Genomic DNA, 16,860 nt, shown 5'->3' on the forward strand with positions numbered 1-16,860 from the left:
AGGGGTGCTGCACAGAGCAAGTAAGATTTCCGTGGGCTGTCATGGTGTGTCTGGATCATTATGCTGTTAATATACCAGCTGCCAAAGTAGGTTAACCGCTTGCTGACCAGCGCACGCCGATAAACGTTGGCACAATGGCACGTCTGCGCAAATGGGCGTACCTGTATGTCCCCTTTAAGACACCGCGTATTTCGTGAGCGTGCCCGAGGGTCCTGCGGACTCAATGTCCACCAGGGTCCCGTGATCGTGTCACAGAGTGGCAGAACGGGGAGATGCCTATGTAAACAAGGCATTTCCCTGTTCTGCCTAGCAACATGACAGGGATCTACTGCTCCCTGTCAACGGGAGCAGTGATCTCTGTCATGTTGTAGTGAGCCCACCCCCCCCACAGTTAGAATCACTCCCTAGGACACACTTAACCCCTTGCTCGCCCCTAGTGTTTAACCCCTTCCCTGCCAGTGTGATTTACACAGTAATCAGTGCATTTTTATAGCACTGATCGCTGTATAAATGACAATGGTCCCAAAATAGTGTCAAAAGTGTCCGATACGTCCTCCATAATGTCACAGTCATGATAAAAATCGCAGATCGCCGCTATTACTACAAAAAAAAAAAAAGATTAATTTAAAAAATGCCATAAATCTATCCCCTATATTGTAGACGCTAAAGCCAATCAATATACACCTATTGCAGGGGGGGGGGGTCCCCTAACAAAAATATGTAGAAGAATACATATCTAAACTGAGAAAGAAATGTGTTTTTTCTAATATATTTTTTGGGGGATATTTATTATAGCAAAATAAAAAATATTGCTATTTTTTTGTTTATAGCGCAAAAAATAAAAACTGCAGAGGTGACTAAATACCACAAAAAAAGCTCTATTTGTGAGAAAAAAAGGATGTCAATTTTTTTTGGGGTGCAAAGTCGCACGACTGCGCAATTATTAGTTAAAGCGACGCAGTGCCGTATCGCAAAAAGTGCTCTGGTCAGGAAGGAGGTAAATTTTTCCGGTGCTGAAGTGGTTAAACTGCTGTGTATAGTTCTGTCTGTTTCATTTGCCTCACAGGTTTTGTTTGTCTGTAACGCATGAACTGATGTACAGGTGTTTGCTGCAAAGTTGAGTCTTTCCTATTAACTCAGCAATGCCTGGCTTTACAGATTTCCTTGATTGTGCTGCTTATGACAGAGTGATGCTTCAGTATGGATGCCACTGCTATGCATTTATGTTGCTGCTATGCATTTAAGGTCTGCTTTTGGGTGTAATGTGTTTAATGATTGCTATACATTAACTTATTATGTCTAAATGCCAGCATGAAAAAAATTCAGTGTTGTGCTTAAGTTACAGGCCTTAAGTAATTTGTTTATTACAATACTATCTCTAATTGCTTCTGTCTAATGGTTTAACCCTTGCTCACAGCATATACAGTGGCTTGCGAAAGTATTCGTCCCCCTTGAACTTTTCAACCTTTTGCCACATTTCAGGCTTCAAACATAAAGATATAAAATTGTTATTTTTTGTGAAGAATCACCAACAAGTGGGACACAATTGTGAAGTGGAACGAAATCTTTTGGATTTTTGAAACTTTTTTAACTAATAAAAAAATGAAAAGTGGGGCGTGCAAAATTATTCGGCCCCCTTGCGTTAATACTTTGTAGAGCCACCTTTTGCTGCGATTACAACTGCAAGTCGCTTGGGGTATGTCTCTTTCAGTTTTGCACATCGAGAGACTGAAATTCTTGCCCATTCTTCCTTGCAAAACAGCTCGAGCTCAGTAAGGTTGGATTGGGAGCATTTGTGAACAGCAGTTTTCAGCTCTTTCCACAGATTCTCCATTGGATTCAGGTCTGGACTTTGACTTGGCCATTCTAACACCTGGATACGTTTATTTGTGAACCATTCCTTTGTAGATTTTGCTGTATGTTTGGGATCATTGTCTTGTTGGAAGATAAATCTCCGTCCCAGTTTCAGGTCTTTTGCAGACTCCAACAGGTTTTCATCCAGAATGGTCCTGTATTTGGCTGCATCCATCTTCCCCTCAATTTTAACCATCTTCCCTGTCCCTGCTGAAGAAAAGCAGGCCCAAACCATGATGCTGCCACCACCATGTTTGACAGTGGGGATGGTGTGTTGAGTGTGATGAGCTGTGTTGCTTTTACGCCAAACATATCGTTTTGCATTGTGGCCAAAAAGTTTGATTTTGGTTTCATCGGACCAGAGCACCTTCTTCCACATGTTTGGTGTGTCTCCCAGGTGGCTTGTGGCAAACTTTAGACGAGACTTTTTATGGATATCTTTGAGAAATGGCTTTCTTCTTGCCACTCTTCCATAAAGGCCAGATTTGTGTAGTGTACGACTGATTGTTGTCCTATGGACAGACTCTCCCACCTCAGCTGTAGTTCTCTGCAGTTCATCCAGAGTGATCATGGGCCTCTTGGCTGCATCTCTGATCAGTCTTCTCCTTGTCTGAGCTGAAAGTTTAGAGGGACAGCCAGGTCTTGGTAGATTTGCAGTGGTCTGATACTCCTTCCATTTCAAAATGATCACTTGCACAGTGCTCCTTGGGATGTTTAAAGCTTGGGAAATCTTTTTGTATCCAAATCCGGCTTTAAACTTCTCCACAACAGTATTACGGACCTGCCTGGTGTGTTCCTTGGTCTTCATGATGCTCTCTGCGCTTTCAACAGAACACTGAGACTATCACAGAGCAGGTGCATTTATACAGAGACTTGATTACACACAGGTGGATTCTATTTATCACCATCAGTCATTTAGGACAACATTGGGTCATTCAGAGATCCTCGCTGAACTTCTGGAGTGAGTTTGCTGCACTGAAAGTAAAGGGGCCGAATAATTTTGCACGCACCACTTTTCAGTTTTTTAAATTGCTAAAAAAGTTTAAAATATCCAATAGATTTCGTTCCACTTCACAATTGTGTCCCACTTGTTGGTGATTCTTCACAAAAAATTAAAATTTTATATCTTTATGTTTGAAGCCTGAAATGTGGCAAAAGGTTGAAAAGTTCAAGGGGGCCGAATACTTTCGCAAGCCACTGTAGGTCCATTTGCTGCTTCAATGTCTGAAAATGGGTGTGTGAATGGCCACTGATATTGTATTAAGGCTATGCCCTAGCCAGTACTTCCAGGTATTTATTATGACCACAAACCTGCAGCTCATTTCTTGAGCCATGAGCTTACCAGCCACGATAAATAAGGTGAGGGTAAGGTAGGTATGCTATACTAAAAAAAAAAAATGAGTGCGTGGCCAGTATGGATAGTAAAACTCTCCAGCCCTTAAATACCAGCACCACCCCCCAAAGGAAAAGTGGCAACTTGTTGTTCCTGAAGTGACAGGTCCTGGCTCTAAAGAAAACTGCTATACATTCAAAGTGCTGCCAGAAGGGGCAGACTAAAGGAAATCACAATAATCCTGGGCAGTATGGGGAGTGTGGTTAGCTGACGTGCCCGCTAAGATGCTATGGTAAGTTGCATATCAGGCAACAGTAAATACAAAGGCAGATGTGTTGACACAAGTGCAAACTGACTGGGTGGATCTCTAGTCGCTAACGCTCAGGTACTAAGCTAATCAAACAGCTGAGTTTGTTTAAAGGGTACCTCTGCCTCAAAAGCAGCAGACCAAGTCCATTGTTCTTAGTTGGAAAGCAGATTTAGGCAAGATAAGGAAGATATGGAGAACAATCACTCAAACAATCAGATTAAGCAGCTACAGTTTCACTAGCTCTAGCTGATGTGTACATACGCACTTCGGTACACCCAGGCTTCTGAGAGTTTCACTTCGGGTTCATTCAACAGCCTTTGACCTTTCCACATACTCAAGACATTTTCCAGAACATTGCTTCCAGTAGTGGCCATCTTGCAGAAGCAAGGGCTGCAGGTTCCTTATGTGGACAACAGCTGCGGGTGGCTCAACATCCTCCAGGTCCTGGCAAACCCTGATTCAGACTCAGCTCAAATTTGGATAGATCGTCAAGTGGGGAAGGCCAACTAATCTCATTATAATAATGACATTTTAGACATTCAGGAGAATACTGTAGAGTTGCCCTCACGGAGGGTGACAGTATTAGCTTCTTATGTGGAGGCAAGTCCTAGCTCTAGCCCATCTGTTTGTATCCAATGGTCTCAAATGGTCAATAAGTAGTCTGCAGTAATCTATGCAGTCAGTTGGATGCACTGCAAAATTGAGAACATCATAAACTGGCCTTCTAAGGTAATGGAAGATTTGCTTCCTATTCCAGGGAAGATTACCCCACATATAAGACAAGTCCCATAGATGGTGGCTAAGGATAGTTAATCTTGCCAGCTTTCATCAGCTTCCAGGCATACCAATCATCAAATATTCACTTTCTTGGAATTCACCTCAGTGACCTCCTAGCTCAAGGTCAATGACATAGGCCAGTGGAGGACCAAGTGTCTAACATCAAGGGTACAGTGATTCCCAAGTGGGGAAGTCGTTTGGGCAACACAGCCCAGGAGGCCTCAGTTATGCTCCAAACAGAAGGCAATAGGTAATCTCCTATCGTCATAACAAGAAGGAATACAAGATTATTCAACTCATGCCAGGGGTATCTCCCATTCAGGGTTTTCCAACAGTAAAACCTGTCTCATCTCATCGCTCTGTGTTCTGGCTTCCTAGAACTTCCATTCAGACTCGGTAAAACACAAAGCCTTGGATGCCAGGGGTGAGTCCCTAGACCAACAGGCAGTTTAATGAATCTCAACTTGGCAGTAAACTCAGTGGTCAGGAATGGAAGTTATTCCTGCAAGAGGAGCTTCCCAGAAGTGGAATCAGTGGATCTACTAACATCCAGCTGGGTCGGCAGGTTAATCTATATAGCCACCAGACTCTGATCTCCCCAGCTCCTCATCAGGATTTGTAGTCATACAGCTGTGATAAGGGCAACAATGATCCGGTGGCTTTGCAGGCCAAGGTGTCCTCAAAGTACAGTCTTTGGTCCAAGAACCTCCTATTCTTCCTGAGATCTCAGACCTTACACAGCGGAGCCAAGTGTATCCAAATTCAGTTACGTTATATCTAGCAACTGGGAGACTAAGTTAGGAAGGCTCATCTAAGGATCTCACCTTCAGTATTTGAAACTCTGTGGAAGCCAGGCACCTGTGGAAAACTCCAGGTATACTAGAACATGGAAAATTTTGCAGAATTTAAGGATGGAATCCTCTGCTCCTGGCTGTAAAGATTAAGATATCTGCAAGTAAACCAAGATAAAGGATTGAACGGTAGTCAAGTCTTAGTCAGGTCCTCAATTCTTGAGATCCAAGACCGCCGAACATCTTGGGGAAACCAATTCCGAAAGGCTGGTACAGTTAGTTCTTTCCCCTTTTAGAACTTGCAGTGCAACTAGTGTTGGGAAGGTTGTTCCACTCGGGTTCAGTGACACTAAAGCAGTATTTCTTAAGCCGATCACATCTGGGAGAAGGCGTTCAGATATCCAAGCGTCAAGTGGTAAACTACCTTTTTTGCTACCATAATCAAACAAAATAGCTCTGGTTTCTTTTTCTCCAGCACCTGACGAAGGTCTGCATCCTTGGTTCTGGGTCAAGACTTCACCCTTCCAGCATGTCCGAACTGAAATGTATGCGTCACCACAAGCTTGGGTAATGGACTCTATGTAGAAGAATTACATGGAATTGACCCTTCTCTAGAAGGTTAGACAGTGGCCTCTTCAGGCCTGACAGTATCAGAAGAAGACTTTTCACTGTCCATTAGAACAATGACATTATCTCAGGTCAAAGTATCCTGAGGGGCTTATAGAACGAAAATGAATTCATCAATCTAGTACAGAGCTCACTTTACCAGACGGGTGGCGTACTCATGGGCAAAATTCAGAGGTCCAGAATTTTGACAGGATACCAACCAGGTTCATATACTACAAACTAGGGGTGCGCATCTTCACTGGTCTCACGATTCGATTACGATTATCTGGTCAATGATTCGATTCGATTCCGCGATGCATCATGATTTCTGACGAGCCCCCACTTCTGCTTGGGCCGCCCTGACGGCCCTTCCACCCTGCAATCTTCTGGGACACATCACAGTTCCCAAAAGATTGCCCGGCCATGCAGGACAGCGCAGTGAGACATGCGCACCCGGCTGTGACGCTGCAAGCTGTCACAGCCGGATGTCCCAAGTAGTATTGCCAGCGCTGTGGACAGGCGGGGGAGAGAATAGAGGGCTTTTTGTAGCTGCTGACTTTTAATAAACAAAAAACTGACTGGAACTCCGCTTTGAATTAAAAATAACCTCACTCCCTTAAAAAGTGCACTAATCCGGTGCACTACAGGGTACAGACATTCACACACACTGCTGCTGGGAGGTCAGGAGGGATTACAATCCACAGCTGACAAACAGCCCTGTGAAGTTCCCTGTACTGTCTCTGTGCTGACCAGTGGCAGCTGGTGCTCAAAATTTTTGGGGGGGCACAAACAAACTGAAAAATACTGAACCTCCCCCATCAAATGCAGCCTCACTGTGCCCATCAAACTCAGCCACTGTGCCCGTCAAATGCAGCCACTGTGCCCATCAAACGCAGCTACTGTGCCTGTCCAATGCAGCTACTGTGCCTGTCAAATGCAGCCACTGTGCCCATCAAACGCAGTCACTTGTGCCCGTCAAATGCAGCCACTTGTGCCCGTCAAACGCAGCCACTTGTGCCCATCAAACGCAGCCACTTGTGCCCGTCAAACGCAGCCTCCTGTGCCCGTCAAACGCAGCCACTTGTGCCTGTCAAACGCAGCCACCTGTGCCCAATAATGCAGCCACCTGTACCCATTAAATGCAGCCACCTGTGCCCATTAAATGCAGCCATCACTTCACTAACCCCCCCCCCCCCACAATGCAGGGGCCACAACTGGTGCTGACAGTTCCTTGGCATTCCTGTTTGCACCTTCCAGCACACTAGGAGTTAACAATGGAATGTGCAAAAGGAAGCCGAGGGACCTGTCAGCACGGAGCGTGAGGTGTAAGTAGAGTACAAACACATTTGTATTCTACTTACTGTTGTTAAAATTACTTTGTTTTAATAAATGCTGTGTTACAATGAATTATGTGCCCCACTGTATGTGCTTTTTGAAAAAAATATGTCACTTCATACCGAATTTGACAGTAGTACAATACATCCCGCTCATGTGACTCCCAGGACTCGTCAGGACTCAGGAGACGTGAGAGGAGAGCGGAGAGAGGCGGGATGGGCCGGGAGTCACATGAGCAGGATGTATTGTACTATGAAATTCGGTATGAAGTGACATATTTTTTCAAAAAGCACATACAGCGGGGCACATCATTCATTGTAACACAGCATTTATTAAAAGAAAGTCATTTTAAAAATACGCTCTGAGCGCTTTCCCGGGAGGGGCGGGGCAAGTCCGGATGACGTCACTCGAAATCGATTTTCCGATCCTTATGCATCGATGCCGCATCTGGGACACCCAAATCGCGATGCATCGATGCAACGATTAATTTCAGCACCCCTACTACAAACTATGCCTATTGCAAAGTTAATCAATCAGCATTGGAAGCAGGGGAATTGATTTCAGTTCTAAATTAATCTAATGATATGTTGGTTAAAACACTTCTTCAGCATGGCCCTCCCTTGTGTTTTATGGACATGCTACATCCCATACGTGTATGCTGTCATGCTAGTGTCAGGAAAACTGAAAATTTTATACTTACCTGATGGTAATTTTCCTTTCCTGATGCAAAAGCATGGCAGCATACAGGTCCCTCCCTTGTGGGCCTCGCATTTGAGTGTAGTTACGAGAATGCCGCATAGGGGGAAGCGACTTATTTTAATATAGTATAACCAGTCCTGATTGGGCGAGAGGCGGCGCCTAACCCATGCGTGTATGCTGTCATGCTTATGCATCAGGAACATTTTAGTTCTAAGGGGATTTAGAAGAAAAATGCAGTGCGCGCTTGGGGGCTTGCCCAAAAATTGAGTGGGGTCAGTAAATTGTTTATGATTTATAGCTTGCAGTGTGCCGACTTCTCCCTTTGCTTTGCTATGGTTCTAAAAAAACAAAACAAAAAAAAACCTAGGGAGGTTGTGGGTGTATAATAAGCCCCCCTTATGGTGTCAGTGCCAGCAATGATAACCCCCAGCAAGTCTCAGTACCAGTAATGATGACCTCCAGCAAGTCTCAGATTTGGCATGGACAATCGGCAGCAAGTGTAAGTGTCAGCAATGTTAACCCCTAACAAATTGCAGTGCCAGAAATTACAATGCCCAGCAAATGTCAGGGCCAGCAAGGATAACCCTGAGCATGTGTCAGTGCCAGCAGTTATAACCTCCAACATTGCCAGTGCCAGCTGAGGTAACCTCCAACTTGTGTCAGTGCCAATAGGGATAACCCCCATGATGTGACAGGGCCAGCAATGATTGTAAAATTTGGCCATTTTGATGAATAATAGGGATGAGCCGAACACCCCCCGGTTCGGTTCGCACCAGAACCTGCGAACGGACCGAAAATTTGCACGAACGTTAGAACCCCATTGACGTCTATGGGACTCGAACGTTAAAGGCTAATTTGCATGGTATTGTCCTAAAAAGGGTTTGGAGATCCAGGTCCTGCCCCAGGGGACATGTATCAATGCAAAAAAAACTTTTAAAAACGGACGTTTTTTCGGGAGCAGTGATTCTAATGATGCTTAAAGTAAAAAAAAAAAAGTGAAATATTCCTTTAAATATCGTACCTGGGGGGTGTCTATAGTATACCTGTAAAGTGGCGCGTGTTTCTCGTGCTTAGAAAAGTCCCTGCACAAAATGTCATTTTTAAAGGAACAAAAGTCGTTTAAAACTGCATGTGGCTTTAATGTAATGTCGGGTCCTGGCAATATGGATGAAAATCAGTGAGACAAATGGCATGGGTACCCCCCAGTCTATTACCAGGCCCTTTGGGTCTTGTATGGATATCAAGGGGAACCTCACACCCAAACTAAAAAAGGAAACAGCAGTATACAGGCTCTGTACTCTGAACAGCAGTATACAGGCGGTGCAAACAAGACAGGGACTGCAGGTTTGTTGTTAAGTAGAATCTGTTTGTAATTTTGAACTGGTACATTTTTAACGTGTTTAGCTCTAGCCAAAAAATCTATTTTAAGCTTTTTGGAAAACATAGGGAAGGGTTATCACCCCTGTGACATTTGTTTTGCTGTCTGTGCTCCTCTTCAGAAGATTTCACCTCAATTGGGCCTTTGGTGGTGGTGGTGGTGCTGGTGCCACAACACTGTAAGTCCTCACTCGCTCTTGGTGGGCGCAAAAACGGGCACTGCTGTGAAATATTAGATCAAGAATTGTAATTACATGCCCCTGTTGAACAGGCGCTGAAAAATTGGGCCTTAGGCACTGGTGCTGGTGCCACAACACTGCAACCCCTCACAGATACTCTAGTTGGAACGCAGGAACGAGCCCTGCTGCAAAGTATTGCATCAAAAATTGTAATTACACACCCCTGTTAAACAGGGGCTGAAAAATTGGGCCTTAGGCACTGGTGCTGGTGCCACAACACTGCAACCCCTCACAGATACTCTAGTTGGAACGCAGGAACGAGCCCTGCTGCAAAGTATTGCATCAAAAATTGTAATTACACGCCCCTGTTAAACAGGGGCTGAAAAATTGGGCCTTAGGCACTGGTGTTGGCGCCCAGAACCAAAAATGTTCTTACAAGCTATCAGCGTGATCATTGAGGAAGAAGAGGATAATTACTCAGGATAGTCACTCAGCATCAGCATAGGCAGTCTTTGAAGGGATCTGAGAGTTTAAAAAAAATTATTCGGTTACATCAGCATCAGGTGCTTGGTAGCTGGTGGTGATCCAAGACTGATTCATTTTTTGAAGGTCAGTCGACCGACCGTGTCGTTGGACAGGCGCACCCTGTGATCGGTTACAAAGCCTCCAGCAGCACTGAATGTGCGTTCCGAAAGAACGCTGGATGCAGGACAGGCCAGTAGCTCAATTGCATACTGTGCAAGCTCTGGCTAGTGATCCATCCTCAAGACCCAGTAACCCAGTGGATTTTCGGTGGGAAAGGTGTTAAAGTCAAATCTTGCCCCTAGGTATTCCTGCACCATGTAAAACAGACACTGGCGATGGTTGCTGGAACTGATCATACCTTGGGGCTGCGGACTAAAAAATTGTCTGAACGCATCGGTCAGACGGCCACCTTCTCCACCACTCCTTCTTTGACTGACCGAAGCCTCAGCAAGACGTTGTCCAGAAACAGGAGTTTGTAACCTCCCAGTCTCTGGGAACGGGTTGCACAGACCTTTCTGCAAGGCCTGCAAGATGTTTCATCCTCTGCTCCCTCTGCGACGGCAAGATAAGGTACGCAAACTTACCCTTGTAACGTGGATCAAGGAGGGTTGCCAGCCAGTATTGGTCCTTCTCCTTGATACCACGAATACGAGGATCCTTCCGCAGGCTTTGCAGGATCAGGGAGGCCATGCAGCGTAGGTTTGCTGAGGCATTCGGTCCGGAGTCCTCTGGGTCACTAAGGATGACATGGTCCGCAGCCACCTCCTCCCAGCCACGTACAAGTCCATGTGTTTCTTGGGACTGATCCCTTAAAGACTGCTGCTGATGCTGAGTGCCAGGCTCCACCTCCATACTGACACAATCCTCCTCCTCGTCCTCTTCCTGTGTGATCGGCGGGCACGCAGGAACACTGTCTGGATAAAGGGGGCCTTGAGAGCTAAGGAAGTCCTCCTCTTCCTGCCTCTGTTCTGCCTCAAGTGCCCTGTCCATTATTTCACGCAGCGTGTGCTCCAACAGGTGGACAAGGGGGACAGTGTCACTGATGCATGCACTGTCACTGCTCACCATTCTCGTGGCCTCCTCAAATGGTGACAGGACAGTGCATGCATCCCTGATCATGGCCCACTGGCGTGGGGAAAAAAACAAGCTCCCCTGACCCTGTCCTGGTGCCATAGTCACACAGGTACTCATTGATGGCCCTCTGCTGCGTATGCAGCCACTGCAGCATGGCCAACGTTGAGTTGCTCCTGGTGGGCATGTCACAGATTAGGTGGTTCTTGGGCAGGTTAAACTCCTTTTGGAGGTCTGCCAGCTGAGCACTGGCATTATATGACCGGCGGAAATGCACACAGACTTTCCTGGCCTGCCTCAGGACATCCTGTAAGCCCGGGTACCTGCCCAAGAACCGCTGCACCACCAAGTTAAGGACGTGAGCCAAACAGGGCACATGGGTCAGTTGTCCCTGTCGGAGGGCAGAGAGGAGGTTGGTGCCATTGTCGCAAACCACCATTCCTGCCTTAAGTTGGCGTGGCGCCAACCATCTCTGAACCTGCCCCTGCAGAGCTGACAGAACCTCTGCCCCAGTGTGGCTCCTGTCCCCCAAGCACACCAGCTCAAGTACCGCATGGCATCTTTTGGCCTGCATACTTGCGTAGCCCCTTGAACGGCTACGGAGCACCACTGGTTCCGAGGACAAAGCACAGGAAGAGGCCATGGAGGAAGAAGAAGAGGAGGGGGTGGAGGAGAGAGGTGTGTCACAATCATTAGTAGTGGCATTTTGGAGGCGTGGTGGCGGAACAACCTCCAACACTACTGCACCTTGTCCTGCATCCTTCCCAGCTGCCAGAAGTCACCCAATGCGAGGTGAAACTTAGGTAACGTCCCTGTCCATGCCTGCTGGACCATGAGTCAGCGGTAATATGCACCTTACCGCTGACCGCCCTGTCCAGCGAAGCATGGAAATTGCCTTCCACATGCCGGTAGAGAGCCGGAATCGCCTTCCGTGAGAAAAAGTGGCGTTTGGGTACCTGACACTGAGGAACCGTACATTCCACAAACTCACGGAAGGGGGCAGAGTCTACCAACTGAAAAGGCAGCAGTTGAAGTGCTAGCAATTTTGCCAAGCTAGCATTCAACCCCTGGGCATGTGGATGGCTGGGAGCGAACTTCTTTCGGCGGTGCAGCAGCTGGGGCAGGGAAATTTGCCTGGTACAATCTGACGTCGGTGTACCAAAAGCAGATTGCCCACAAGTACTTGGCTGTGACACACCTAATTCTACACCTTCATTCCTCTCAGTGTAGGTCTCAGAGAGGACTGAAGGTATAGTGGGGTTGGAGATCTCAGCTGATGAGGAGCAAGGAGAGGTCCTCTTTGTTCTTTGGTGTGGGTCAACATGCATGGCAGGTCAACATATGTCTGGTCAAGCATGTGGTGCCCAAGCGGGAGATGTTTTGGCCACGCGAGATACGCTTGAGACATATGCTGCAAATAGCAGCGGTGCGATCTGATGCACTCATCTCAAAAAAGGCCCACACCAAAGAACTTTTGGAATAACGTGCAGAGACAGCAGCGCCCTGCACATGCGGAGCTTTGGGGTGTGATGCAGTCAGTGTGCTGCCCTTAGGCTGGCCCCTGGAGGGCATCCTGCCTCGTTGGTGATGTGCCCCCTCCTCCTGCTCCTCTCTCCTATCAGGCACCCACGTTGAGTCAGTGACCTCATCAGCCCCTCCCTCAGCCCCTCCCTCCTCATCACTGGAGCAAACCTGGCAGTATGCTGCAGCAGGTGGAGCATGACTGCCAGATTGCTGTCCTTCTTGGGCACCCCTCTGTCCGTGCTCAGGTTACTGCCTTCATCTAGCTCAGTATCATCATTAGAGCCTTCTAAACGCTGGGCATCCTCCTGGAGCATGTACCCAACACTGTGGTCAAACAGTTCGAGGGACTCCTCAGGAGGACATGGAGGGGCTAGGGAAGGAGTCACTGATGCCATTGAGCTGAGGGAAGAGGCCTTGTTGGCAGCTGCTTTGCCAGACAAAGTACCCTGAGCATGGGTGAGGGAGGATGAGGAGGATGAGGACGGCTTGGTCATCCACTCGACCAAGTCTTCCGCATGTTGCGGCTCAACACGGCCAGCTGCCGGAAAAAAGGCCAAGCGTGTCCCACGGCCACGTGCTGATGAGGATGCACCGTCTCCACGACCAGCACTGTTGCCTCTAGACACAGAGTCTGCTTGCCCTCTTTTATTGGCTTGTGACTGTCTGCCTCTCCTTGTTGGCCTTCCAGACATACTAATGGATTGTAGCTGAACTAAGCTGGGATATATATATATATATATATATATACATATACTGATACTGCAGCTAGCAAAATCAACTGCCTGCCTGTAGTATGAGAACACCACCAACCTTCTACAGGTAGCTTTAGCTGAACACTGTGCAGAGCTCGCAAAAAAATAACTTGTAGCTTATTTAGCTGCCTGCGGTAGTGATAGGATCAGGAAAACACCACCAACCTTCTACAGGTAGCTTTAGGTGAACACTGTGCAGAGCTCGCAAAAAACTAACTTGTAGCTTATTTAGCTGCCTACGGTAGTGATAGGATCAGGAGAACACCACCAACCTTCTACAGGTAGCTTTAGCTGAACACTGTGCAGAGCTCGCAGAAAACTAACTTGTAGCTTATTTAGCTGCCTGCGGTAGTGATAGGATCAGGAAAACACCACCAACCTTCTACAGGAAGCTTTAGGTGAACACTGTGCAGAGCTCGCAAAAAAAAAAAACTTGTAGCTTATTTAGCTGCCTGCGGTAGTGATAGGATCAGGAAAACACCACCAACCTTCTACAGGTAGCTTTAGCTGAACACTGTGCAGAGCTCACAAAAAACTAACTTGTAGTTTTAGCTGAACACTGTGAGGAGGACGCACTACACTAACTTGTAGCTTTAGCTGAACACTGTTCAGAGGGTGCACTACACTAACTTGTAGTTTTAGCTGAACACTGTTCAAAGGACGCACTACACTAACTTGTAGCTTTAGCTGAACACTGTGAGGAGGACGCACTACACTAACTTGTAGCTTTAGCTGAACACTGTGAGGAGGACGCACTACACTAACTTGTAGCTTTAGCTGAACACTGTGCAGAGGTCGCACTACACTAACTTGTAGTTCTAGCTGAACACTGTGAGGAGGACGCACTACACTAACTTGTAGCTTTAGCTGAACACTGTGAGGAGGACGCACTACCCTAACTTGTAGCTTTAGCTGAACACTGTGCAGAGGTCGCACTACACTAATTTGTAGTTTTAGCTGAACACTGTTCAGAGGACGCACTACACTAACTTGTAGCTTTAGCTGAACACTGTGCAGAGGTCACACTACACTAACTTGTAGCTTTAGCTGAACACTGTGAGGAGGACGCACTACGCTAACTTGTAGCTTTAGCTGAACACTGTGCAGAGGTCACACTAAACTAACTTGTAGCTTTAGCTGAACACTGTGAGGAGGACGCACTACACTAACTTGTAGTTTTAGCTGAACATTGTGCAGAGGTCACACTAAACTAACTTGTAGCTTTAACTGAACACTGCGCGGAGGACGCACTACACTAACTGTAAATAGTCTAGCTGCCTGACTGTGGTACTAATAGGATCAAAAGAACACCAGCAATTTTCTTCAGGTAGCTGTAAATACTGTAACAAGACAAGCCTGCCTGTCAGTAGGAAGATAACAGGAACGGATCTAGCTAAACTGAATACACTGTGTATATATATATATATATATATATATATATATATATATATATATACACATACATATACACACACACACACACAACACCTGGGATGCATATATATATATACACAATACACTGTAAGTGCAGCTAACTCACTGATTGTCCTGCCTATTCTATCTAACTATCTATGAAATGACACTGTCTCTCTCTCTCTCTCTAAGCACGCCAGAACACACTACACAGGGCCGCCGTGCAGGCGGCCTTATATAGTGTGGGGCGTGTTCTAAACCCCCTGAGCCATAATTGGCCAAAGGCACCCTGGCTTTGGCCAATTACAGCTCTCTCTACTGACGGCGCTGTGATTGGCCAAGCATGCGGGTCATAGTGCATGCTTGGCCAATCAGCCAGCAATGCACTGCGATGCCGCAGTGAATTATGGGCCGTGACGCGCCACATAAATTTGGCGCGAACAGCCCATATCGTTCGCAATTCGGTGAACGATCGAACAGACGATGTTCGAGTCGAACATGGGTTCGGCTCGAACGCAAAGCTCATCCCTAATGAATAAGGAAGGATAAACCCTAGCAAGTGTCAGTACCTGCAGTGATACCCCTGCAACATGTGTCAGGCCCAGCAATGATAATCTTCAGTATGAGTCAGGCCCAGCAATGATAACCATCAGCATGTGTCAGGCCCAGCAATGATAACCTCCAGCATGTGTCAGGCCCAGCAATGATAACTTCCAGCGTGTGTCAGGCCCAGCAATGATAACTTCCAGTGTGTGTCAGGCCCCTCAATGACATAGTTGCCAACATTGTGAAAAATTGTATAGGGGTATGTAGATGTGGGTCTTATTATAATTAGGGGGAGGGGCATTCATTTGTAGGCGTGTTTTGTGGGGGGAGGAAAATGTGGCATGCCTAGCATGCCGTGGTGAAAATGGGCGTGGTTTACACAAAATATTGGACGTGGCTTAAAGGGCGCGTGGTTCAAAGGGGGTGTGGTTCGAGTTTGAGATGAACGAGAGAGAGAGAGAGAGAGACACAGCAGGCCCAGATCCTACACCACAATGGAAATATGTGTATTCCAGAAAGTTTAACAATCAGCAGATAAAGATACTCCAAACAACTGGTATTAGCGATTCAATCATCACGACACCATGGTTGATATGGTGTCAGGATGATTGAAGCACATTATTTCTATTATTACATTGTAATATAAAATGAAATCGTTCAACTCACCATAATGCCGAATCAGCGGGGGCCCTGAGTGTGTCACTTGCCTTGTTGCCTGCCACCAGATGCCATCAGATGCCCCTAGCCGAGTCCCTCCTTACATCAGGTGCCCCCAGCGGAGTCCCTCCTTACATCAGGTGCCCCAGCGGAGTCCCTCCTTACATCAGGTGCCCCCAGCGGAGTCCCTCCTTACATCACTGCCTGGCATGCAAAAGTGTGCTAAAAGTTTGTCCTGAAGGGCTCTATGCACAGAGGGAATGGAGGTGACTCGGGGGTCCCAAAATTCTGGCTGGGGAAGACACTGTCACCCCTCTTCACCCGGGTGAAACTTCGGGAAAACGCTGATTTTCCCGTGACATTTCCCGGGATACGGTAAGACCGGGACACAGGTCTAAATCCTGGAAAATGCAGGACAGTTGGCAACTATGCAATGATAACTTTCAGCATGTGCCAGGGCCAGCAATGATAGTGAAATTAGGCCATCTTAATGAAATGCATTGGAGTTATCGGGGAATAAGGATGAGCTCCGGCGTGTTCGCACACTCCACGTGCAGAGCCCGCCAGGAAGTCGGCACCGCGCTGCGTTAAGCACAGACAGTTAGACATTTTCCCGATGTGCGGCTGTAGAGATCAGGAAATATCTCACCGCCTGTGATTAGCGCATCGCCGTGCTGACTTCCTGGCGGGCTCTGCACGTGGAGTGTGCGAACTTGCCGGAGCTCATCCTTATCGGGGAATATGGAATGAAGGTGTTTTTTAAGTGTGTCGTGGGGTTTAAATGCCTCATTCTGTATTTATGGACTCTGCTCAGTACCACTTCTCTTGCTGTGTTTTTCCTGGTGTCATTCTCAGGGTTTGTCACATGCACACTATAGTATCTCTCCTCTCTGTCTGCTCTTCTCTCTTATGATCACTATGAACATGGTATAGAAAGAAAACACAATGAGAACAATGGAATACCTCCAGTGGAGTGCTAAAGGCAGTAGGGTGGGGACTTCTCTATGTGCTCAGCTCTGCCCCGCCCCTTTTCCCCGGGCAACTCACATGACTCTTCTGGTTGCCATGGAGAGGCAAAGTAACAAGGAAGCAGCACAGGAGTCAGGAGAAG

The 16,860-nt window shown here is 47.0% G+C and overlaps 1 protein-coding gene across 1 annotated transcript in view; it reads left to right on the top strand.

Moving 5' to 3' along the window:
* Window positions 1-16,791: 16,791 nt before the first annotated feature.
* Window positions 16,792-16,860, top strand: part of SPA17 (sperm autoantigenic protein 17) — a 143,674-nt gene continuing 143,605 nt past the window's right edge. The window contains exon 1 of the mRNA XM_073603221.1: window positions 16,792-16,858. Within this exon, the coding sequence (XP_073459322.1) occupies window positions 16,797-16,858 (62 nt within the window). The 5' untranslated portion in view covers window positions 16,792-16,796. The remainder of the gene's footprint in view (window positions 16,859-16,860) is intronic.

The sequence above is a fragment of the Aquarana catesbeiana genome, linkage group LG10, assembly GCF_042186555.1.
Source record: "Aquarana catesbeiana isolate 2022-GZ linkage group LG10, ASM4218655v1, whole genome shotgun sequence".
NCBI lineage: Eukaryota > Metazoa > Chordata > Amphibia > Anura > Ranidae > Aquarana > Aquarana catesbeiana.